Source organism: Vombatus ursinus, unplaced genomic scaffold (genome assembly GCF_900497805.2).
Source record: "Vombatus ursinus unplaced genomic scaffold, bare-nosed wombat genome assembly UNPS02014831.1, whole genome shotgun sequence".
NCBI lineage: Eukaryota > Metazoa > Chordata > Mammalia > Diprotodontia > Vombatidae > Vombatus > Vombatus ursinus.
Window position 1 is genome coordinate 820,323 of NW_020954609.1, and position 25,819 is coordinate 846,141.

A 25,819-nucleotide genomic window follows, 5' to 3' on the forward strand; every position below is an offset into this window, starting at 1 on the left:
AGGTTGTTGTGAGGACGCAATGAGATCTTCTTTATAAAGCACTTTGCACATCTTCAGGTGCTAAAGGCTAGCTGTTATTGTGATTCTCCTCAGGGTCTAGCATATGGCTCACTCAATAAATGAGCTTTGCATGAATGGAGGTAAATCAAGGTTACTGCAGATTATTGCAGGCTCTGGCAGCTCCTGGGCCTCATCTCTTCCACAGATTAGCTTCAGTCAGCTGGGAGAGGCCCCATTTGGTCAGGGAGAATAATATTTTAGGTGACAATTCATTGACCTTGTGGAAGGACAGTCAAGGGGGGGGTGGGGGTGGGGGAGATGCTAAGTCACATCCAAGAAATCACTGGTCTTTAATGCAGAGAACAAAAACCCAAAAGCTTGGAGTAGAGGTGCATAATAAAGGTTTAATTGAATTAACTGGAAGCAAAAGTTTGAAAAGCTAGGCTCTCTCTCTCTAGTAGGAGAGGCCCTGGGGGCTCCTTCACCCCCACCTCCCTTCACTCAGAGCTAACTGCTCTCCACTGTTGCCTCATAGGTCTAGGGTAGATTTTCTTTGAGTCAGGAAGCTGCTGAGGAACACCCACAAGGTGAGGCCTCACAATGGCATTGAGTAACCCTGAGCTTCACCACAGCCCCATCACCTAAGCACTGACCCCTTTTGTACAGGAGTGGGAGTGAGAGAAGAGTTATATAGGAAGGGCCTCACCTTCAGATGAGGATAGGGGATGGCTAAATAGGAACATGACTGGCCCCAAGCCCTGAGGCTCTGAGAAAAAGAGAGGACACTACCACGGATGGCAGCTGTTCTCATAATCACCACGACTGAGGGAGGAAGGTTTCCCTTCTTCGAAGGCTTTCTGATCCCTCTGTAAGGCTGCCCTCTGGCAGGTGGGTTTTGTTCATGTCGGGAACAGGGTTATACTTAGAGAAAAAAGCCCATGATTCTGTGCTCAAAGAAGCAGAGCTGGGGGCAAGGGGCCAAGGATGCCTGGAATGCAGAGTCTGATGGTGACATCATAAGGTCAGTAGTCATATCCCAGGGAAAAAACTGGGGAGAGGAAGGTGTCATAGTAGCCAGTCCCTGACCACCATCCCACTCTGCACCACAAAAGCCAACCCCCTTGTCTAATACTACTCCCCTCATCCTTTCTTCCTTCCACGCCTACTAGGGGGTGGATGGAGGTAGCCGGGACAGAGGGTCAGCTTTCAGCCAGAAAACCAACCCCCACTACTCCATCCAAGACTAGTGTTGTTTTGTTTTGTTTTGTTTTCCAGGGAGAGGGATGAGGGAGTTAGTCCAGGAAGCCAACTTCCACAGGCTCAGTCACAGTACAGTTGAGCATACGGGTAGCCAGACGTTCAATATCATCCAAGCTCAGGAGGCGTAGACTCCGATCATAGTCCTGTGGGGAGGAGGGCAGGAAGGGAAGGGAGAAAAGACATGGCCTTGACCTCCGGTCCAAGTCATGAGGAATGCATTATCAAAGGATTGGGAAGGAAGATGGGGTGGCCAAAAAGATCAAAAAGAGAGGGAAAGGACCCATAGAGACAAAAATATTTATAGCAGCTGTTTTTGCGGTGAGAATGGGAAACTGACCACCAACTGGGAAACTGTGATGGAATACTATCGTACTCTAAGAAATTACAAGGGGAATGGTTTCAGAAAAACCTGGCAAGACCTATATGAACTGATGCAGAGTGAAGTGAACAGAATCAGAACATTGTGCACAGTAACAGTAACACTGTAACAATGATCAATCCTGAAAGACTGAGCTCCTCTGATCAATACAATGAACCACCAGGATCCCAAAGGCCCCACAAGGAAGCCTGCTTCATACCTCCTGAGAGGAAGGCCAGAATCCAAGCACTCAATAAAGCCTATGTTTGTGGATGTGGGCAATGTGGGATTTGCTGGTTCTACATGAGGTTTATTTGTTGCAAGGGTTCTGTTGGTCTCCCCCCCCCCCAATTGAGAGGGAAGAGGTGGGAGAGAAAATAAATGTTTGTGAACTGAAAAAAACTAATGGTTTCGAGTCAGAAGAGTCATGTTCAAACTCGTCTTTGGGCCACCATATCCTCCTCTGTAGAGGAGATGAGATCTAAGGTTCCTTCCAGACCTGCATTTCTGATCTCATGATACTAAGGGCTGGATGTCCAGTTAGCCAAATACTTCAAATGTTGTCTGCAAGCACTAGGTTAGGATGAGAGAGATTATCCTCATAGTCCTGGACCTCACCTTTTGTAGCTGTTCTAGGACTCTCCTGGTATCAGCTGTGCTGAAGTGTCGGGCCAAGATCTGGGAGACCAGCAACCAGGTGGGGAGTGGCTGAGACTGGGCCTGAGGCTTTGAGGGCAGGTGTCGAGCAGTCCCCTCATCAGGAAGCTTGATCACTAGGTTGATCTTGGAGTTTGGCCCAATGCTATAGTCTGAAAGGCGAAGCTCATCTAGGAGGAGGAAGAGGAAGAAAAAGAAGAGGAGGAGGTGATATTTGGCTCCTGTGTTTCCTTACCAAAAGAACCAACTTGAGGCTTCCCACCTTAGGCACTGGATTATCTTTATACCACTTCATTGCTGAATAAGTTACCACCTGTGTGCTACCCTATACCCTGACTTCTCCGGGCCAGCTTGGCCTCTAGATCCAATTGATGCCCTCAATCAACTCCATAGAGCTCCTTCACCATCCCAGGGAGTACATACATGTATGGGGGGGGGGAGAAGATCAAAGTTAAAAATCCTAGTATTTGGGATCAGTAGAAAGAAGACACTGACATTATGTGAATCTCTCCCATTTTGGCTCAATCCCATGGCCATGTTCTCAGTCTCTAATGCATCAATAAACAAGCATTTACTAGGTGTACCCCTATGTGTCATGCACTGTCAGTGCTGGGGACATCTACAAAAGGGAAATAGTCTTTGACTCCAAGGAGCTAGCATTCTATCTGTTTCAGGCCCTACAGCAGGTTTTTAACCTGGAGTCTGCGAACTTGCTTTTAAAAATATTTTGATTTACTAGTTGTGTGATCCTGGACAAGTCACTTAATCCCGACTGACTCAGCAAAAAAAAAAATTTGGTAACTCTTATTGCTTTTGTAATAATCCTCTGTATTTTATTTTATGCATTTAAAAACAATATTCTAAGGAGGGGTTCATAAGCTTAACCAGATTGCCAAACACAATAAATTTTGTTACACAATCTCCACTAGACCCTCACTGCTTTGAGGTAATCCTACTATACCACCCCTATCAGCTCATGCACTTTGCATGTTGGCTCTTCCAAACCTTTTCATCTCATCTGTAACTTGTGTTACAGAAAAAACTGAGGCCATTCTCTAATAGTTCCCTTTCCCCCTCTTTTCTTCATCTTCTATCATTCAAGTACATCCTGCCATTTTCTCCTCCTTCAACCATTACGTTCTGTCTACTCCAATAGACTGACCCCACTTAATCATCCTCACTTTCTCACTTGTCTTTAATCTCTCCGTGTCTGCTGGCTCATTCCCTACAGTTTACAAACATGTGCTTGTCTCCCCCACACTTCTCAAAGCCTCACTTGATTCGATCTGTCTCCTCTAGCCAGCATCCTCTATCTCTTCTGCCCTTTGTAGCTAAACTTGAAAAGCCTATACTCAGTGCCTCTACTTTCTGTACTCACTCCCTTCTTAACCCCTTACAGTTTGGCTTCTGCCCTTAGTAAACTGCTTTCTTCAAAGTTACCAATGATCTCTTGGTTGCCAAATCCAATGGTCTTTTCTCAATCCTTATTCTCCTCCACCTCTCTGCTGCTTTTAACACTGCTGATAACTCTCTCCTCCTTGACACTCTCTTTTGTCTAGATTTTTGGGACACCACTCTCTCTCCTGGTTCTTTTCCTACCTGACTACTCTTTTTCTGTCTCCTTTGATGGATCTTCACCTAAGTCATGCCTGGTAACTTGTGAGTCTCCCTCAGGGCTCTGTTCTTGGCCCTCTTCTCTTCTCCCTCTACTCCACTTGGTGATGTCCCATGGATTCAATTATCATCTCTATCCTTACGATTCTCAAATCTACTTATAGAGCCCTAATCTTAAGTTCTGCATCTCCAACTGCCTATTAGACATCTAAACTGGATATCCAGTAGACATCTTAATCTCAGTATATCCAAAACTGAATTCATTATCTTTTCCCCTAAACCTTTCCCTTCTTTTACCTTGCCCATTACTGTGGAGAGCACCACCATCCCTCCCCAACCCCTTCCAGGCTCTCAGACTCACAACCTAGGAGTCATCCTGGATCCCTTACTATCTCTTACCTCCCATATCTAAGCTGTAGCCAAGGCCTGTGATTTCACCTCTGCAACATCTCTTGAATATACCCCCTTCTCTCCTCTGACACTGCCCCCATCCTGGTGCAGATCCTCATTACCTCACATCTGGACTACAGTAAAAGCCTGCTGGTTGGTCAGCCTGCCTTAAGTCTCTCCCCACTCTGATCCATCCTCCATTCAGCCACTAAAGTGATTTTCCTAAAGTGCAGGTCTGGCTGTGTCACCGCTTCCCCCTACTCAATAAATTCCAGTGGCTCCCTATCATTTCTAGGATCACATATAAAATCCTGTTTGGTGTTCAAAGTCCTTCATAACTCTCTACCTTTCCAGTATTCTTACACCTTACAGCCTCATCCCAAGTACTCTTTGATCCAGTAACACTGATGTCCTTGCTGTTCCTGGAACAAGACAGTTACCTTTCTGCTCTGGACATTTTCTCTGGCTGGCCCCCATGTCTGGAATGCTCTCCCTTCTCATCTCTGACTAATGACTGCCTTGAAGTCCCAGCTAAAATCCCTCCCCATCCCCTTAAAGGTAGAGCCTTCCTTCCCTCTGAGACTATCTCCAGTTTGTCCTTTATTTTGTTTCCATGCATTTCTTTGCTTATCGTCCCCCGCGTTAGAACATGATCTCTCAAGGACAGGGTATCTTTTTTTGTACTCCCAGAGCTTAGCCCATACAGTAGATGCTTAATCAAGGTTTCCCGAATGACTGATAAAAGTCCACAGGAGGCTAAGCACCCCAGGGCTGGAGGCTGGAGCGAGGCCAGGGCAGCCCTCTCTCCTCCCTTTCCCTCCCCGTTCCTTGGCGGCCTCAAAGGGGCTCGGGGGCCGGGAGAGGTCGGTACCTGCCAAGGCCTTGCCCTTGAACAACAGCCGCTGCTGGACCACCGGGACGTTCAACTTCTCGGACACCAGGTGCTTCAGGGTGGAGACTCGCTCGTCCTCTGGCACCTGGGGGCGGGGGGGGGGGGGGGGGGGGGGGGGGCGAGGCGGGGCCGGCGAGCAGTGAGGCGGTGCTTGAGGCGGCTGCCGGCGCCAATCATCCCGTCCCCCGCCCCCCACCCAGCTCCTCTGGGGGGAGGGGGACGGCCCGGCCCCGCCCCCGGCCCCGCCCAGCCCTAGCCCGTTTGGGCCAGCCAATCGCCCCAGCCCTAGGGAGCTCGCCACCCGACCCCCCTCCAGAGGGGGGTGGAGGGGGGGGAAAATCAACGTTATCGGGACGCGATGGGAGTACCTGGAGGCTGCATTCCCGGCCCTGGAGTGCCTTCACGGTCACCTGCATTGCGGCGGGAGCGGCGCCTTTAAGAGCTCCCAGCGGACTTGGACTGCACCTCCCCGTCCGCCGCCTCAACTTCAGGCCCAGCCGGAACCAACAGCCAGCGAGAGGAGTGGGGGTCTGGCCCTCGAGGCTGCTGGGAGCCTGGAAGGCGGGGCCACGGCTGGGGCGGGCCGGATGTGAGGCTGAGGGAGGTGGCAGCTGCGGCGGGACGTGGCAGCTGCGGAGGGACTGTGGGGCCGCGACACCGCTACGGGCCGAGCGCCCTCCTCAGGCCTGGAGGGTGTGCCCAGCGCCGCCTCACGCACTCCCAGAGAGGGCGGGGAGCCGCGGACCGGGCCGAGGCCCAGCCCCCTCCCTAGTGTCTGCGCTAGGAGACCAGCGTCAGTACTGGGGGGGAAGGGGAGGATGTAAGGTGTAAGAAGACTGGAAACGGCAGGAGGGTGTTAGGTTGTGAAGGGCTTTTATTTGTTTATTTATTTCTGGCTTTAAATACAGAAGGGGATTTTGCCTTTGGTCCAGGAGGCAATAGGAAGCCACTGGAGATGGGGCGGGGGTGTCACATAGTTGGACCTGAGCTTTAGGAAAGTAATTGACTCAGTAACCTTGGGGGCTGGGAACTCCTTGCTGACCAGATGGCTCACCCTCAAAGTCAGATGTCAGAGTACAAGAACTTGAGGAATACTGGGTAAACTGCAGGCCATCAGGCAGTTCCCTTTTCCCAAGGCTACTGAGTCATTGTCCTCTGTGGGTGGGGCCAAAAGGCAGATTATATAGGGAAGTTAGGTCAGGTGCAGAATTGGGGAGGTGGGGTGCAAAACTTTGGGATACGTTGAACTTGAGATGCTAGTGGGACATCCGGGTGGAGATATCCACCAAACGTTTAAAAGTGGGGAACTGGAGCATAATGGAGAGATTTGATTTGCAGATACAGATTTGGAAATCTCATTCGTATTTAGGGTCTCCCCAAAGGGGAGAGTAAATAGGTACTATACATACAATATGAATCAGGTGTAGGACAGCTATTTATTTCTTACACTCACAAAAACAATGCTTAACACAGAAGGCACTTAGAAGGGCCTATTGATAGAATACTTAATAAGCAAGTAACTCAATCACGATAATTTGTACTGTGCTGGTAGGTTGAAACAAACATAACATAGAGCAATCTGTGAGACTGTTGAATAGACATTTTATATTTTGCCTCAACTCTACACTGTCTAAATGGCTCCAAGTCCATGTCTTTTGGCAAGCCAGTTCAGTGTTTGGTCTCCACGTCTTGTTAGTGGTCATCTTCTCCAGTGCAGAAATTCTCCCTGCTGCCCAAGGGACCTAGAATCTCCTGACCTCTCAGATTCGGAAGGCTGCCTCCAAGGCTGGATGTGTCTCTATGGGCATTGCTGTTCACTCACCTATGATTAGGTGAAAGGACACAGATTAGAAGAGGCATCCAGTGGCCTGGGTTCAACCTCTTCTAGCTAGACACCCCCAGTACTAGCTCCCATGTGGCTCATTGCTCATGGCTCCTATCCCTCCATGGGAAAAGCAAGGATAGTCCTGAAACTTAACATGCAGCTGAAAGAGAAGGTGGATCCTTTTAAAGATCCAATAAGTCATTGGCTCTTCTTGCTTCATTATCTCAAAGCACTAGCCCTTCAGTGCTGTGGCATACATATCCCTGGAATTTCTGGAAGTTTCCAAGGGGAGCTTTCTGTGTATGCTTTCTGGGATGGCCCATATAAGTTTATTCCCATACATGTTCCCTGTGGTGTAAACCCCCAATCCAAACCCCTACTACATAGCTGTATACAGAATATATACAAAATGAACACAAGGTAGTTTTGGGAGAGAGGGCACAAGCATCTCAAGGAACCTGCAACAGCTTCCTGTAGAAGGTGGAGCTTAAAAAACAGCTCAACAAGGGGACAATAGAGGGGAAGGCAGATTGGGGGAGGAGGTAATCTGAAGTAAACACTTCCAAGGAGGGACAGGGTCAAAAGAGAGGATAGAATAAATGGGGGGCAGGATAAGATTAAGGGAAATATACTTAGTTTTTCACAACATGACTACTATGGAAGTGTTTTGCATGACTACACATGTATAACCTGTATCGAGTTGCTTGCCTTCTCAATGAGCGTGGGTGGGGAGGGAGGAAGGGAGAAAATTTGGAACTCAAAGTTTTAAAAACAAGTGTTTAAAAAAAATTGTTTTCACATGCAACTGGGAAATAAGATATACAGGAAATGGGGTATAGAAATCTATCCTTCCCTACAGGAAAATTGAAGGTGAAGGGGATAAGAGAAGGGGGGGCAGAGATAGAAAGGAGGGCAGATTAGAATGCATGCCATATTGGGGGGGGATGAGATGGGGAGAAAATTTGGAACCCAAAATCTTGTGGAAGTGAATGTTGAAAACTAAAAATTAATTAATTTATTAAAAAATTATTTAAAAAAAAAAAGACAGTTCAAGTCTTGAGGAAACCCAGAGATTCTGAAAGGCAGATGAATCTCAGCTTCTACTATCTGGGATCCCAAAGGTCTTCCCAAAAGGTCAGTCCTTGTTCCTTGGAGGATAAATGTTGGGATGATTGACCTGACCTGAATTCCAGTTCCCAGGTTCCTATGGCTTACTCTCTGGACCCTTCAAAACACAAGCTTGGAGATCCCACTCCCTTTACCTAGAACAGAAAAAAACAAATAAACAAACAAAAACATGCAGAGGCAGAGGACTGAAGCTCTTTCACTGGGCCATAGGCCTCAGAGTAGGAGAAGGCCCCTAAGCCTTTCCCCTTCCCACATAGTCTCTCACCAGAAGCTATGAGCCAATTGGAGAGCCTTCACTTCAACATAGGATGCCTCCATTTTCTCCCGTCTAGAGTTTGTTTGTAGGTAGCTGTTTGCAAGTTGTCTCCTCCATCAGACTGTGAGCTGCTTGAGGTCAGAGCTTATATTTTGCCTCTTTTTATATCCCCAGTGCTTTGTGAGGTGCCTGATACATACAGTCAGTTTACTGACTGACTGACAGGTTTATCAGACCAGAACCAGTCACAGTGTCTACACATGCTCCATAGTGTCTCCAAGGCACTTCCCTCATGTAACATCACAATTCTCTCAGAAGGCTCCTAGCCATCAGCCAGAATTTAACATCACTACTTAAAATTCTTTTGAGTTATTGTGACTATTATAGCTTTTTTGAATGAAATTTACATCACTGTCCTATTCAAAGTGCGATAATAATTCCTAAAAGGAAATGATATTGGAGATTCAGTATGGCTGAATCATAGTTTGAGGAGGGAAATAGTGTGTAAGAAAACTAGAAAGGTAGCTTGGAGCCAGGTTGTAAAGGACCTTAAGTGCCAAATGAAGGAGTTTATACTTGCTCCTAGAGGTAGTAAGTCGCGACTGGGGTTTATTGAACAGGATGGTGATTTGGGCTGTATTTATAAATCTGGCAGTCACCATCAAGCAATAATCAACAAACATTTATTAAGCACTTACCATGTGTCAGGCACTGTTCTAAGTACTAGGGATACAAAGTCCAAAGCAGGGTTCCTGCCTTCAAGGAGCTCACGTTCTAATGGGGAAGATAACATGCAAACATGCAAACTAGCACAGCACTTAGCACAGTACCTGGCACAGAGTAGGTGCTTAATAAATGTTTATTGAATTGAATGGAACTACACACAAGATATGTACAGTGTAAATTGGAGGTAATATCAGAGGGAAGGCACTAACGTGGCAGGGATGGGGAGGTCCTTTTGTAGAACATGAGATTTGAACTGACTCTTGAAGGAATGCATGGAAGCCAGGAGATGGAGGTAAGGGGGCAGAGCATTCCAGGGAGGCTCTAAAGAGGAATGAGGGTTAGGGTTAGCCAGTAAAAGAGAGATGGAGTGTGGTGTTCAAGGGTCAGCAAGAAGGCCAGCGTTGCTGGATTGTAGAGTTACATGGAGGGGAGTTAAGTATAAGACTAGAAAGGTAGAAAGTCCAAGTTGTTAAGAGTTTTATTTTTTTTAAGAGCTTTATTTTTAAAAAGTATTTTATTGATGTCTTTTAAAAATTATTTTTGATCTCCTTCAGTATCCTTTCTACTTCTCAGAAAGCCACCCCATATAACAAACAGTATTTAAAAAAAGAAGAGGAAAAAAATCATCATAGCTGATCAGTACATTGAAAAATCTTGAAAACGTGCAATAGTACACAACTTGTGGATCTCCCACATCTACAAAGCGGTGGTGGGGGGGGAGTTTCTCATATCTTTTTTTTTTTCAAGTCATGCTTGTTCTTTATAAATTTGCAACATTCACTTTTGATTTTTCTGTGTGTGGTTCTTTCCATTTACATTGTTGCAGTTTTTGTGTACATTGTTTTTTTTTGGCTCTGCTGACTTTATTTTGTATTCATCTTTTCTGTATTCATCACACACATCATTTCTTATAGCACAGTAATTCCCCAGTTGATGGACATCTACCTTGTTTCCAGTTCTTTGTTACCACAAAAGTCTTGCTATAAATATTTTGGTGTGTTTAGACTGTATTGTGGAATATGGTTTAAAGTGTTGGCCTAAGCCTAATTTCGCCAGACTGCTCTCTGCTTTTCCCAGTAGCTGTTATCAAATAAAGACTTTTTTCCTAAGTAATTTTTTGTTTTCTTGTTTATCAAACACTGGGTTATGAGTTCCATTGTTCCTGATTCCTGTGTGAAGGAAGCCAAACAAGAGGATTAAAAAAAATTTTTTTTTAATTCTGCAGGAAATAGGGAGTCGCTGGAGTTTATTGGTGGTGTCGGGGAGGGTGAGGAGGGAGGGCCACAAGATTACATAATTAGACATGACTTTTAATAAGACTACTTTGCCAGATGAGTGAAGGATGGACTGGAGTAGGGAGAGACTTGAGGCAAAGAGACCTCTAACTACATAGAGATGATCATTGAATTAATGGGAGCTCACCCAGGGAGAGAGTGCAGAAAGAAAAGAGAAAGGAACCAAGTATAGAACCTCGAGATAAAATCATGGTTAGGGGCAGAACATGGAGATAGGTAGGAGGAAAACAAGGAGAGAATAGTGTCACAAAAACTAAGAGAAGAGGGCCATCAATTAAATGCTATAGAGAGATCAAGAAGGATGAGGAGTGAGAAAAGGTCATTGGATTTGGCAAGCAAGAGGTCATTGGTAACTTTGGACAGATCAGTTTCAACTGAATGATGAAGTTGGAAGCCAAGACTGCAAGGGGATGAAGAGTGAGGAGAGGTAGTAGAATCGATGAGTATAGAAAGCTTTCTCTGGGAGTTTGTGGAGGAAGAGAGATACAAGATTAAATAGATTGAGGGGATGGTGGCATCTTGTGAGAGTTATTTTTTTTTAAGGTTGGTGGTTATATGAGTGTGTTTGTAGGCCATAATGAACTAGGAGATAGAAAGAGACAAGATGAGAGAGAGAGAGAGTAGGAATTATAATGGGGAAAATCTGCTTGAGAAGATAGGACAGAACGGGATTAATGGCACATTTTTTTGGGGGGGGGTTGGCCTTGACAAGTAGGATTACCTTGAATATAAACCGGAGACAGTCAGCACAATTGTGTGACTACCTCCAGCACAGTGAGGAGTACCAGAAAAAGATGTGGTAATAATATAGAGTTGGGGTTGGCTCCAAGGTTGCCAGTATGAGTGACTGGAAGGATAGCAGTGCCCTTGGCAGAAAGAGAGAGGCTCAGAAGAGGAATGAGTTTGTGTCCTTGGAGGAATCTTTCGTTGTGCCAGGAGAGGAAATAGCAGTGATCTGAGTCTTGGGGTTAGATTGGCTTCTTTGTCAATTTTTCCTGTCCTGGATGTGCAGTGTGAAGCCAAGACCTGACCCTCTATCCTTTGGGTCAGGAAGAACAGAACAGAAGAGCATTTGGTATGTATTCGGTATGTGCTTATATGCACACATATTGTTTCCCTCAGGAAGATGTAAGTTCCATGAGGGCAGGGCCTGTTTCATATCTTTGCATTCCCAGCACTTGGCATACAACAGGTGCTTAATAAATGCTTGTTGAATGAATGATTGGATACTTTCCCAGTACTATAACGTTAAGTTCAGCTCCTACCCCTCGAGTTGACCCTTTTGTGCCCTGGGATCTCCTGGAGGGAGAGGGTAGATCAGACAATGATCCACGGCTACCTTAGAGCACTGGGACTCCAATGCCCAGCAATCTCACCTAAGCAGGTCAGTTTCCTAAGGTTCTCAGGCACTTGGCAAGATTGTTGCTTTTGCCTGGGTTAAGGTGAGGAGTAAACACAAAGCAAAGCATGAGGTCACATAGATTTGAGGACAGCAGGCCAGGAGGCTAATGGCTTATATTTTGTATTCTCCACTAGTTGGAGACCAAAGAGAAAAAATGCTTGCTATGCCATAGAACAAACCAAGCCCTTCAAGGTAGCCAGTTCCATAATAGTAACAATAAATGATAGCTAACATTTATATATGAAAAGATGCTTGCTCCTCGGAAAGAAAGGTATGACAAATCTGGATAGCAAACGAAAAAGCAGACATCACCTTGCCAAACAAGGTCCTCATAGTCAAAGCCAGTAGTAATGTATAGCTGTGAGAGCTGGATTATAAGGAAAGCTGAGCACCACAGAATCAACCCTATCAAATTGTGGTGCTGGAGAAGACTTTTGAGAGTTCCTTGGACAACAAGGAAGCCAAATCAGTCAATACTTAGAAGAAATTAACTCTATTGATCAGAATAGAGTAGCTAGGTGGCACAGTGGATTGAATACCAGGCCTGGAGTCAAGAAGACCTGAATTCAAATCCAGATTCAGACACTTACTAGCTATGTGACCCTGGGCAAGTCACTTAACGGTTTGCTTCAGTTTATCTGTAACATGAGCTGGAGAAGGAAATGGCAAATCACTCCAGTATCTTTGCCAAGAAAACCCCAAATGGAGTCATGAAGAATTGGACATGACTGAACAGCTACCAATATTCATTGGAAGGACAAATACTGAAGCTGAAATACTTTGGCCACATAATGAGAAGACAGGACTCATTGGAAGAGACTCTGATGCTGGAAAGGTTGAAGGCAAAAGGAAAAGGAGACAGGAGAACATGAGATAGATAGTGTTGTGGAACCAACAAGCATGAACTTGGACAGACTCCAAGAGATGGTGGAAGATAGAAGGGCCTGGTGTGCCATTGTCCATGGGGTCATGAAGAGTCAGACATGACTGAATGAACAACAGCATTTATATAACACTTTTAAAGTGTGCAAAGCGCTTTACATGTATGTGCTATTATCCCCATTTTATAGATGGGGAAACTGAGGCCCAAAGAGGTTTTTTTTTTTTTTTTTTTTTTTTTAAAGTTACTTTGCCCAGGGTCAAACAGCTAGTTCTGAGATAAGGTCCAAACTCAGGTCTTCCTGACTCTGGTTCAACACTGTCCACTGAATCACCTGAGAATCCAAGCATGTTGGAAACTGTACTGCCAATATCAGGTCTCTCCAACTGCAGTTACTAAGGTTCCCCTCAACACCTTAATAAACCCTAACACTCCCCTGATGTGGGTATTATTGTGTATTGGGTATCATTGTGGGTTACGTCTAAATTTGGTTTAGTCCATTGGGTTCAAAGGGTTTTTGTTGCTTGTTTAAAATGCAATCTGCCCTCATGAACCATAAAAATCCAATGAAAACTATGTTAATAGTTGGAGTTTAAAAACAAATAATACAAGAACAAATGGATGTAAAAACACAACTTCCCTCCCACAGTCAGAAACTGAAGGAAGCACAGCCAGTCTTCCCGAAAACATTTCAGACACTTCTTCTGCCCTTAGAATTCAAATCACTAGGTGAGGGCTGGGTTGGGCTGGGCTGGGTGATGGAATCAGGAGGCCAGACTGTGGTCACCACAGCTGCAAAATAGTCCCATGAACCTGCTCAGACTCCCACTACACTACAGGTATGGAGGGTGCCAGTTCTCCTTGGTGCTACTGGAGGGTGGGGCTTTGATCCCAGTTGTGGGCAGAGGAAGCCCTATCCCCTCCCACTACCCTGAAAGTGTCTGGGTAGACACAGGCCGACCTTGCGCTAGGAACTCAAGCTGGTATTCATCTAACCTTACAGAAATGAACCACTTTGGCGGGAGAAGGGTGCCTACACTGGAGGCAGTCAGGGCAGGGCCTTCCCCTGCAATTCAGGTGGCTGCATCCCTTCACTCTCCCCCAAACCCGTTTTCAAGGAGTTAATGTGAGAGTGGTGACATCAGCTGGCTGTTCAGCTCCTGTCCACCTTCTCTGCCCCAGAGTTGAGGCACATACAGATAGTCAAACCCAGCCCAGCTGTATAGTTGTCATTCTCTACCCCCTTGTTACAATTACTGGAGAAAGAGAGGGACAGGGGCAGGTGAGGTTTCTGGTGCCCCTCTTCTAAAAAAAAAAAAATGACCCTGTGTGACCTTACTGTCCCATTCATAAGGAGTGGGAGGGCTGTCCCAGAGAAAGGCCTGAGCTTGTCCCTGAAGACAATACCAACTGCTCGGACTCCCCTGTGGGAAGAAGCCTGCCTTCCTTCCTCAGGGCACAAAAGCCATGGGGTGTTGGGCTCTCTATATCATAGGGATGGGACCCCCGAATCCTTTTTGAGAGGAGATGATTGGGCCTGGGACAGTGGTCCCAGTAGATTTAAACATGTCAAATAAAGCAGAAACAAAGCTGCCTAGGCATAACCAGGTCAGTGAGCTGTGGGTAGTGATAGAATAACAGCCAGCCCTGGGTCGCTGGGTAGACTAATAGGAATCCATGACCCCAGATGGACAGGTTTGTATGCTGGAAGCTTCAGCTGGGCTTTTCTGCTCCTGCTGTTCTCGGGAACAGCAACTAAAGAAGTACTTCACAAAAGGCAAGCTGGCACCAAAAAAAAAAAAAAAAAAAGGCAAGCTGGAAGCTGACACGTGTCACCTTACCCTCAGCCCCCATGCCTGGGAACTCAGTCTTCCCTCCCCTCCCCTCGTTCTCTCCCAAACGCAAAATAGCAGAGAGTTTTCATCGCCAGAATTTTCTTCTCTTTCTTTATTCAAATATGTTTGCCTGGTGGAACCCTTCTCCCCACCCACCTGCCCCTCTCCCTTGGCACTGAAGGCCATGGCTGGCAGGAGTATAAAAACACTGGTAAAAAAAAAAATAAGCCCGGACTTTGGGTGCATAGTGCATAGAGACTGAAGGCCTTTGGTATCTGATAACTTCTGATAAGGACAAGAAGAGGAAGGGAGAAGCCTTAGGTGACAGAGTAGAGGCTATTGTAGGCTAAGTGACCAATGACAAGGGCCAGCATCTCAGAGGTGCTGCTGAGGGCCACAATGAAGGGAGCCTGGGAGGCCTGGTCAGCCTGCAGGTGACGGAAGGACAGCTGAAGCACAGCAAGGGCTAGCAGGCTGTTCTGTACGCCCACCTCAAAGCTGACTGTCCGCTGATGGGGTATGGAGAGCTTGAGGCAGGCTGCCAGAGCATGGCCCACCAGGAGGCCAGCCAGGGGCACTGTGAGCCCTGCAAGCACGATCGGGGGCCTGACGTCAGCCAAGATGAAGGCTCCCATCCGGCAGGCCAAGAAGAGCCCCCCTAGGATGAGGACAATGCTGAAAGGCTTGATGACCTTGAGCAGGACCCTGGAAACCCTGGGCATTTTATACTTGATTACCATGCCAGCTGAGATGGGGATGGCAATGAAGAGCAAGGTCAGGAGGATCTTAGAGAAAGGAATGTGCAGTGTCTCATGGACACTGAGGAGGCGGCCATAGATAGCTGAGGATAGTGGCATGAAGCCAGTGGCTGCCACTGTGGAGATCAGGGTCATGAAGATGGCCAAAGTCACATCCCCGCCAAGGAGCAGGCTAAAAAGATAGCTTCCTCCCCCACCAGGTGTGGAACAGGTGATGATGAGCCCCAGGGCCAAGGCCTTGGGCAGAGTGAAGACCTTGGCCATCAAAAAACCATAGAGGGGCATAAGTAGGAACTGGCCCACAATGCCCAGCAGCACAGGGTGGGGACTCTTCACCAGCCCTTTCAGGCCCTCCAGCTCCACCTTACAGCCAAACGCACACTTGTTGACAAAGACAAATGGAAGTAGCATGTAGAGCACTGGGCTCTCTGAGACGCGGCCCAGTCCGCCCTGGCGGGCAGCGGCATCATCTTCCACGGGAGATACTTTGATGAGAAAATCTTGTCGCTCCTCAATCAATAAAGGGGGGACTTTCTGGAGGTCGAGTAGCTGAATGTGCAGTGGCGCCAGTCCCGCAAGGCCAGATTGGATGTTCACAACAAAGTGGCTATTATCCCAGCTCTGGGCAGTCACATTCTCAATGCTCAGCACCTCTGTGTCTAGAGAGGTGACGCTCAGCACAGGCCCAAAGGCTGTCCTGTTGTTCTGGCCTGGGTAACAACTGGAGACCACAATGATCCCTTTGGTTTTCTCTGGGAACTCAAACTCCATGACTGAGTCTTCCCCAATGCTCAGATACCTGCTACTTGAGAATGGGGTCTTGGAGCCTGGGGCCATGCTGAAATTAGTGTCTGGTACTCCCTGAGCCACCCATAGTTGGTTGGCAAGTAGCATGGCACACCAGAGCATGTTTACGGGAGATGAGCAGACATGGTCCCATCCAATGCCAGCACTTCCCCTGGTTCTGCCATTCCTGCTAACTAATGCCATCTCTGCTCAAGGACTGGGGCCATCCACTCAAATAGGTGGGGAGAGAAGGGTGGGTTGCCTCAGTCCCGTGGGGCTCAGCAGTGCATCCTAACAAGTGCCATTGGTTGGTTCTGGGATGGACCTGTGGAAGCTGACAATTTTCTTGCTGTTGTCGCTGATGGTACAACCTTACCTGGGGAGAGAAGAGACGGAGAAGTGTGAGAGCAGCAGGTGGGGTGGGTCAGAGAGCCTAGGCTGTAGTGCCATGGAAGCATGCCAGGCTGGGGAAGCAAAAGACAAAGGTCACCACTCTCCAGTAGTTCCTTCACTGTAGGCATGAGGTTTCACACCTCCAACTACCAAGAACAGTGCCACTAGAGCCTCAGATGTCCCTAGAAACTTATGTCCACCCTGGTCTCAAAACCGAGTGGGTGGCAGCACCAGCAGTGGCCAGCTGTCCCACCCCCAATCCAGAGGAGCCACATCTAGGACTCAGATCATTCTCTTTGGCCATCTCCCCACTCCCTGCTTCTCTATTCCCCCCCCCCCGCCCCAGGAGGGCTTCATTGTTCTCAGCCACAGGAGTTACTGTGCTCAGGATCATATTAATACAGGGTCTGAGAAGCCAGCCCTGACTTCTGAAGGCTCTGTTGTCACTCTGACAGCTGTGCCCACATGCTCAGGAGACATAGAGTAAGAAGTGCCCACCCAGTCCCTTTTTGCCTAGGGCAGAATGTAGTCATCATCATCCTCTTCCTTCTGGACCCAGGCCACTGTGCTGAACTGTACTTAATAGCTGTGTGACATGAGGACAGTGAGGGGGGATGGGAAGATCAGTCTAGTCAGGGACTACAGTGCATGTAGGGTAAACAGTGGGAAAGAAAGCTGGAAAGGGAAGTAGGGGTCGGATTATAGAACATCTGGAATGCCAAGCTGTAGCCTGTTGACCATGGGAAGCCACTGAGGTTGGGGATCTGTATTCAAACCCTAGTCTACCACTTAGTGCCTAGGTAAGTTACTTAAGCTGTTTGTGCCTCAGTTTCTTCATATGTAAAGTGAGATGGTTGGACCAGATGACTTCTATGGTCCCTCCCAGCATTAAGTCTGTGTGTTTTTGACCATGGCAGTGGCGCACACAAAGTTGGAGGCTGTGGCCAAATCCATATTTGACATACCCACTCAGGCTATGTACTTCTGCTTGGGATTAGAAAGTAGCAGCTCCCTCAAAGACCTAAAAGCATTGAATTTGGGCTGGGGCAAGACATAGGACCAGGCCCTCAAGTTGTTGCCACGTCCCCCCCACCCCCAGCCCAAGAAAGGTAAGTTTCTTATTTGCTTGCCTCCCCCAGTTCTATCAAATGATGGGGGCCTGATGAAGGGCCAACATGACTCTGGGGGCCCTGGGAAGTAAAGCCCAGGTCAGGTACCTTGGTGACAGTGTACATTTGACACTTGGATTTATCAGGTTCTTGAGATCATGGGACTCAGTTTCTCTCAAACTATTTCCTATACTTGGGTTTCAACCTTCCAGATATTCAGTTCTTCCTTCCTAGGATCACAGACTTTAGTACAAGTAGGAACCTAAAGAGACCATCTATATGGAGAAGAGATGAGAAAACATACCTCTCTCTTTTCATGGGTATGGAAGGGGTATGTGATATCATCACACTGGTATGGGAAAAAGTGGAGGAAGGGCATATTTGAAGAGGCAGGTGAAGTAAAAATTAACAGCATTAATATAATTTTTTAAAAAAGCTATCCATTCGATGGTAGACCCAAGATGGCAGATTAGAGTCAGCAACCTGGGCAAACTCTACTAATATTCCCCTCCAAATACCTTTAAAATAATGCCAAAAATCAAATTTTGGAGCAGCAGAGACAACAAAAGATCAGAGTGATATATTTTTCCAGCCTAAGACAACTTAGGAGGTTGGCAGGAGGGGTCTGTGACACCAGGGTGGGAGCCAGCCATGAATCTGCAGCACCCAAAGTATGCCTTGGAGGCAGCCCCAATAGCAGCAGCAGCTTTGGGAGCTCGCAGCCCAGAGATGGTTAAGGAAGTCAAACAACTGGTCAGAAAGAGATTACAGGGGACCCTTTGCTGGCACTGAGTGCAGCTGGCATCAAATGGCAACTCTATTGCCCATACACAGTTCTGGGGAGGAGAGGTGAGCTGGGAGTCAGTTGTAAGAACAATCCAAGAAAACCATGAAGATTATGAAAAGAAAGTAAACCAATTAGAAAAGGAGACCAGAATCTTAAGGAAGAAAATGACACCCTGAAAATTAGAATTGGGCAAGGGGAAGCCAGCAAAGTTGTAAGAGATCAAGAAATAATTAAACAAAATATAAAGAAGAAAAAATAGAAGAGAAAGTGAAACATCTTATAAGAAAAACAACTGATCTGGAAAACAGACCAGGAAGAGAAAACATAAGAATAATCAGACTACCTAAAAGCTATGATCAAAAAAAAAAAAAGAATTTTGATACAATAATACAAGAAATAATTAAAGAAAATTGTCCTGAAGCATTAGAAAAAGGTAGGAAAGTAGAAACGGAAACAAATCCATTGATCCCCACTTGAAAGAGAGCCTATGAAGAAAACTCATAGGAATATTATAGTCAAATTCTGAAACTCCCAGAAGAAAAAAACAATTTAAATATGATGGTGCCACAATTAGAATCACACAAGACCTAGCAGTGTAGACGCTAAAGGACCGCAGGTCTTAGAACACTATATATTAAAGAGCAAAAGAACTGGGGTTCTGGCCCAAAATATCATAGCCAGCAAAGTTAAGCATAATCCTGAATGAAAAAAAATGGACATATGATCAACTGTCAGACTTTCAGGACTTGGGAAAAAAAAAACAACAAACCAAAAAAACACCTGAACTTAATAGAAGATTTGACATTTAAGAGCCAAAAGAAACAAGGTATATACCAAAGACTGATTACAAGGGATTCAATAAGGACAGACCATTTAATTTTATGTATGTAAAATGTAAAACATATGTCCAAGATTGTCATTAGTAATTGGGTAGTTCGTGAGAAAGACTGGGATAGACCTGACTATGATATGACTTTAAAAAGTAAAACCACTTAGGGACAGCTAAAAAAAAAGTAATTATTTTATACAAATGAGGTGCAAGAGACAGAATCGACACAGATTCTGTCTGTGTCGGGAGGAGGGCTCATAGTTCTGGAAACCTACTTTAATTGGGAATGAGTTTAAGAGGGAACAATACATATATATCTCGAAGAGTATAAAAGTCTTCTAAATTCAGAAGAAATAAAATAGTAAGGGGAGAGGGAGGGGGGAGAGGATAAAGGAAGGATCTTTAGAGGGGAGGTTGAGGGAATAGGTTAAAGGGGGGGTATAGAAGGGTGTTTAGATTTATGGGAATGGGAGGATGAAAGAGGGATCATTGGAGGGTGGTAGGCTAAGTAATACGAGGGCAAGGTAGTGGGTAGAAGTAAAGAAGAAGAGTCAGGAGGGATAGGAAATAAGAGATAAGCACAAATATAAAAACAAAGATCAGTAGTACAATTTGTTAGGGAAAGTATATGTCTATGTACACATGTATGTACATATGTATATATGCATGTATGTGTATATATGCATATGTACACACACATATATACACGCATACACACACACACACACACACACACACAAATATACCTGCACTGAATTGTAGCTTTTTGGGGGGAGGGAAGGGGGGAAAAAAGAACAAAGTAAAAAGTGCACAGCAGAGAACAAAGGAAAACTTACAAGGAAGTAAAGAAAAGAAGGACAGCTCTCAACACAACATGTACTATTTATCATACAGGCTTTCTTAAAATGAAAATTTGTTGCTATATATTTTGAATCCTCTCTCATGTTTTGCTGTGCACATAATATGCTTCTTTTTTCTTTTCTTACTTTGTATTTAAGTTTTAATATTTAAGTTTATGGTATGTTTGTCTTTGTTTTCTCTATTCTGCATTTGAGTTCTGGTGTTTGAGTTTAAAATAAAAAAAATAATATTTTATTTCCCACCAATTACATGTAAAAACAAAAAAAAAAAATCAGAATTGGGCAAGTGGAAGCTACTGACTCCATGAGACACTGAGAAACAATACAACAAAGTCAAAAGAGTGAAAAAATAGAAGAAAATGTGAAATATCTCAACAGAAAAAAAACTGACTGGGAAAACAGATCCAGGAGAGATAATTTAAGAATTCTTGGACTACCTGAAAGCTATGATAAAAAAAAAAAGAGCCTAGACATCATATTTCAAGAAATTATCAAGGAAAACTGGCTTGCTATCTTAGATCTAGAGGGTAAAATAGAAATTTGAAAGAATCTACGGATCACCTCCTGAAAGAGATCCCCAAATGAAAACTCCCAGAAACATCATAGCCAAATTCCAGAGCTCCCAGGTCATGGAGAAAATATTGCAAGCACCCAGAAAGAAACAATTCAAATATCGTGGAGGCACAGTCAGGATCACACAAGATACACTGGCTTCCACATTAAAGGAGTGGAGGACTTAGAATATGATATTCCAGAAGGCAAAGGAGCTAGGATTACAACCATGAATAACCTACTGAATAAAACTGAGTATAATCCTTCAGGGGAAAAACGAATATTTAATGAAATAGAAGACTTTCAAGCATCCCTGATGAAAAGACCAGAGCTAAGGGGGCAGCTAGGTGGTGCAGTAGATAGAGCACTGGCCCTGGAGTCAGGAGGATCTGAGTTCAAATCCAGCCTCACACACATGATACTCACTAGCTGTGTGACCCTGGGCAAGTCACTTAACCCTGGCTGCTTCACCCTGCCCCCCTCAAAAAAAAAAAAAAAGACCAGAGAGGAATAGAAAATTGGATATTCCAACCTGACTCAAGAAAAGCATAAAAAGATAAATATGATAGAGAAATCACAAGACTCAATAAAGCTTAACTATTTACATTCCTTATATGGAAAGATAATATGTGTAATTCCTAAATATTTTATCATTATTAGGGAAGTTAGAAGCAATTTACATAGACAGAGGGCATGGGTGTGAGTGGATAATGTTGGGATGATCTAAAATAAAATTAAGGGGTAAGAAAAAGGAATGCACTGGGAAAAGGGCAAAAGGAGAGGAAGAATGGGAGAAATTGCTTCACATAAAAAAAGGTGCACAAGGAAGAGCTTTTACAGTGGAGGGGAAAATGGGAGGGCAATGCTTGAACCTTAGTCTCACCTGAATCGGTTTAAAGAGGGAAGAATACATATACATACACAGACACAAACACACTCAGGTTGGGTATAGAAATCTATATGATTCAACAAGTTAACAGGAGAAGCGGATAAGAGAAAGGGAGTGGGGATTAATATGGGACGGAAGATTAAGGGAGGCAGTGGTCAGAAGCAAAATAGATTTCTGAGGGGGGACAGGGTAAAAAGAGAGAGAGAGGGGGGCAGCTCAGGGGCGTAGTGGATGGAGCACCAGCCCTGAAGTCAGGAGGACCTGAGTTCAAATTCGGCCTGAGACCAAACACTTGACATTTACTAGCTGTGTGACCCTGGGCAAGTCACTTAACCCCAACTGCCTTAAAAAAGAGAGAGAGAGAGAGAATGATAAACAGAAGAAAATAGGATGGAGAGGAATACACAGCAATCACAACGGTGAATGTGAATGAGATGAGCTCACCCATGAATCAGCAGAATGGATTAGAAACCAGAAATCAACAATATGTTGTTTACAAGAAACACGCTTGAAACAGAAAGATACACACTCAGGGTTAAAATAAGGAGATAAAGCAGACTTTACTATGCTTTAGCTGAAGTAAAGGCAGGGTTAGCAACCATGAGCTCGGACAAAGCAAAAGCAAAATTAGACCTAATTAAAAGAGATAATTAGGGAAACTACATTTTGATAAAAAGTACTATAGACAATGAAGTAATACAAAAATTTTTTTTTCAGCAAGTTTCTCTGATAAAGGCCTCTTTTGCCAAATATATAGGGAACTGGTCAAATTTATAAAAATAAGAACCATTCCCCAATTGATAAATTGTCAAGGGATATGAACAGGTAGTTTTCAGGAGAATGCATCACAGTTATCTATAGTCATATGAAAAAATGCTGTAATATGAAAAAATGCTCTAAATCACTACTGATGTAGAGAAAGGCAAATTAAAACATCTCTGAGGTATCACCTCATATGTATCAGAAATATCAAATGCTGGAAGGGATGAGGGAAAATGGGTACCTTAATGAACTGTTGGTGGAGTTGTAAACTGGTCCAACCATTCTAGAGAACAATTTGGAATTTTGCCTAAAGGGCTATAAAACTGTACACCCAGCAATACCACTAGGTTTATACCCCAAAGAGATCAAAGAAAAAGGAAAAGAACCCATATGTACAAAAATACTTATTGCAACTTTTTGTGATGGCAAAGAGTTAGAAATTTAGGGGATGCCCATCAACTGGAGAATGGCCAAACAAGTTGTTGCATATGATTATAATGTAGAACTATTGTGCTATAAGAAATGATAAAGGGGGATAGTTTCAGAAAAATATAGGAAGACCTATATGAACTGATGCAAAGTAAATGAGCAGAACAAGGAGATCATTGTACACAGTAACAACATTGTAATGATGATCAACTGTGAAAGACAGCGAATCTGGTCAATACTATGATCCAAGACAATTCCAAAGGCCTCATGATGAAAAATGTTTTTCACCTCCAGAGAAAGAACTGATGAACTCTGAGCACAAATTGAAGTATAGTTTTCTTACTTTATTTTTCTTGCTTTTTTTTCATGATTTCACATGTATAATTGATATATTGCTTGCCTTTTTGGGGAGGGGTGAGAGGGAAAGAGAGAATTTGGAACCCAAATATTCTTAAATGTTAAAAAAAATAACATTTTTTAATAAAAAGAACAAAAAAAGCTATGCATTTCAGTTCCTGTCTTCACCCCCAATTTATAGAGGGGAAAACTGATGCCCAGAAAGGGAAAAGGATTTGTTCAAGGTGAAACAGCTAGTTCCTGTAGACAGGCTAGAACTTGAACCCAAAACCTCTGACTTCTAGGTTAGTGAGCTGCAGTAACACACCACAGTTCTGATTCCCCCCCCCCCCCCATTCTTAGCACTTCACTGGGGAAAAAGAAACTTGAGATAGGTAATTGCCCCAGGGCTACTCTCAAGGCCTCCAAACTACTTGTAGCAAGTCCAGAAACCCCAGGGGGAGATTTTAACTTCATTTACATTAATCTACCCTACATTCCCATCACAAAGGACTTGGGGAAAGGGGAAGGGAATGATGCTGTCGAAATGGGGTGAGGCCACAGTTTTGACATACAGACATCCCTCTTGCACAATTTGTTAAATGGCGAATGAAGACAAAAGAAAAATTTCATTAGGTTACCACTATGCTTCATCCTTTTTTTCTTAGGTCTGGATTTCAGGAGAGAAGCTCTAGTGAGATGACTTTGAGGAACACTTTATCCAACTGTTCCTGGACAGCAGTTTAAAAGCAATGGTGTTAAAGTTCAGCAAGAATAAGAAAAATTCCCCCCAAAGAGCTAGAAAATGGGAAGGAAGACAAAATGGTCCTTTCTCAAGAGATTTCTTAAGACTAGGAACGATTAGTGTTGACATCAGCTCTTCCCCCATATTTCCGGGGGACTAAACAGGCTTAGAGCTACTGTATGAGGGATAAGAGAAAACTTTCTGACACTGAGAGCTGGGCTGAATAAGCAAGGCAGTTTTTACCGAAGGTCTTTATATACTGGAGGAAATGGTCTTTGTTTTAGTTTAAAAGATGTAGTGAAAGCAGGAGTGACTGGAAAGAGGCTAGCTCCTGCAGAAGAGCTGAGGATTTTGGGCTTGTCCGAAAGACACCTGCCTTGGGAGAAGTCAGCTCCCAGCAGTTGACGAGCACCCATTCCTGCTCAGGGCAGCCACGCCAGGCAGAGAGATGAGCCCTATAAGGCCACCTCATCACGTTTAGGGACCGAAAATAAGCACTGCCGGAAACCCTGGAATAGACAGGACTCCCAGTCATTGTGAAGGAGAGCAGAGGAAAGGGAATCCACAGATAGGAGAAGACGGCGAACATAGGAGAGCAGGCGACCTAACTGTGGGAACTTGGGAGAGGATTTCCCAGAGAACAGGGCTAGCCAGGAACCCGAGGGAGGAAGGCCCTGGCAGAGAGTTCCCGACAGGTGGTGTGGGCCGTGCCGTGCCTGCCAGGGGGCTGGGGGCGCATGGGAGGCACTGCAGCACGGCTGCCTAGGGGCGGCGGCGGGGCCGAAAGAACGCCGAGCCCGATCTGAAATGAAAGGGATGGGGGCCGGTGGCGGGACGCGCGACTCAACGGGCATGGGGGCAGCGAGCCCAGCTCCAGGCGGAGGATGGGAGAGGCCAAGGCCTCCCGGCCCGGGCTGCGCACTCTCACCTGAGATCCCGGCAGAGCCTCGGGGCGGCGGCCGGAGGGCGGAGCTGAGCCGAGCCAAGCCGAGCAGAGTAAAGCCGCAACTCCAGCCGGCTCTAGAGCAGCCAAGCGTTCGTCCCGGCCCCGCCCCCTGAGGGCGCAAAGCCCTCGCCCCCGCCCCGCCCACCAGGGCACAAAGTCCCCGCCCCGCCTCCGCCCACCGAGGGCGCAAAGCCCACGGCCCCGCCTCCGCCCCGCCCACCGAAGGCTCAAAGCCTACGGCTTCGCCCCCGCCCCCTCGTCCCTTCAGACTAGGAAGGAAAATCAGGTACCGGCGGAAGGAAGAAGGGCGGGAGGGAGGGGGCGGTGCTTCCGGCCTTGATGCAGTCCAGAGGAAACGGATTCGGGAACCAACCAACGCCAGCGCACAGGATAGAAACTCGGGATGCAATTGGTCCTATTTCAGAAGGGGCAGAGCCTGTAACCGGGACAACAGGAAAAATCTCGGCCCCTCCCGTTCCCCCATAAGCCTTCGCTTCCTTTTACCAGCTGGGAGAGAGATTGTCTCGGCTTGGCGTGGAGGCCTCTGGCTTCCCTGCTTTTCATTGTTCGGGAACTGCAGGGGTTAGGTTCTGAGCGGTAGAACGATTCCCAGCCATCTAGTTTTAGACAGGAGGAAACTGAGGCCCCCGGAGAGGCACTGAATTGCCCAAGGTTCCCCAGGAAGAAAGCCCCAGAGGTTGGATGTTCGCATCTTCGCTCTAAGCGCTTTTAAAGCGCGCTTTTTACAGCCTCTTAGCACTCCCTAACTGGCCAGCGTCACCCTACTTCCTTTTCCTGCCCTCTCTCCTTTGTTTCGCGACCCATTTTTACTAACCTTTATTATTTTGTCTTGCCAATTATGTTCTCCTTTAGTCCTCTTTTATGTCCTTCAACCCTCTGTCTTCATTTTGCTGATTGCATTCACCTCAGACGCAGAATGCAAGTGAGCCATCCGCCATCAGGTGGCGCTCCAATCTCGAGATGCTCCGGCACCTTTTTTTGGCCACATAAAAGCTGACCCTAGAGTAGATGCTCTGAGTTAGCGGGGTCCTACCGTGGGGTCCCCTAAATTTCTAACTCTTTGCCATCACAAAAAGTTGCAATAAGTATTTTTGTACAT

The 25,819-nt window shown here is 45.7% G+C and overlaps 2 protein-coding genes across 2 annotated transcripts; both read right to left on the reverse strand.

Annotated features, from left to right (window-relative positions):
- Positions 1 to 384: 384 nt before the first annotated feature.
- Positions 385 to 5,719, reverse strand: UBL4A (ubiquitin like 4A). Its single transcript, XM_027838913.1, has 4 exons — positions 5,540 to 5,719; positions 5,151 to 5,256; positions 2,237 to 2,445; positions 385 to 1,403 (listed from the first exon to the last, which is right to left on the reverse strand). Exons 1-4 carry the CDS (start codon positions 5,585 to 5,587, stop codon positions 1,293 to 1,295), a joined length of 474 nt encoding a protein of 157 aa, XP_027694714.1. The 5' UTR covers positions 5,588 to 5,719; the 3' UTR covers positions 385 to 1,292.
- Positions 5,720 to 14,613: 8,894 nt separating this feature from the next.
- Positions 14,614 to 24,781, reverse strand: SLC10A3 (solute carrier family 10 member 3). Its single transcript, XM_027838984.1, has 2 exons — positions 24,682 to 24,781; positions 14,614 to 16,438 (listed from the first exon to the last, which is right to left on the reverse strand). The coding sequence occupies exon 2, from the start codon at positions 16,264 to 16,266 to the stop codon at positions 14,836 to 14,838; it is 1,431 nt and encodes a 476-aa protein (XP_027694785.1). The 5' UTR covers positions 16,267 to 16,438; positions 24,682 to 24,781; the 3' UTR covers positions 14,614 to 14,835.
- Between the last annotated feature and the right edge of the window lie 1,038 nt (positions 24,782 to 25,819).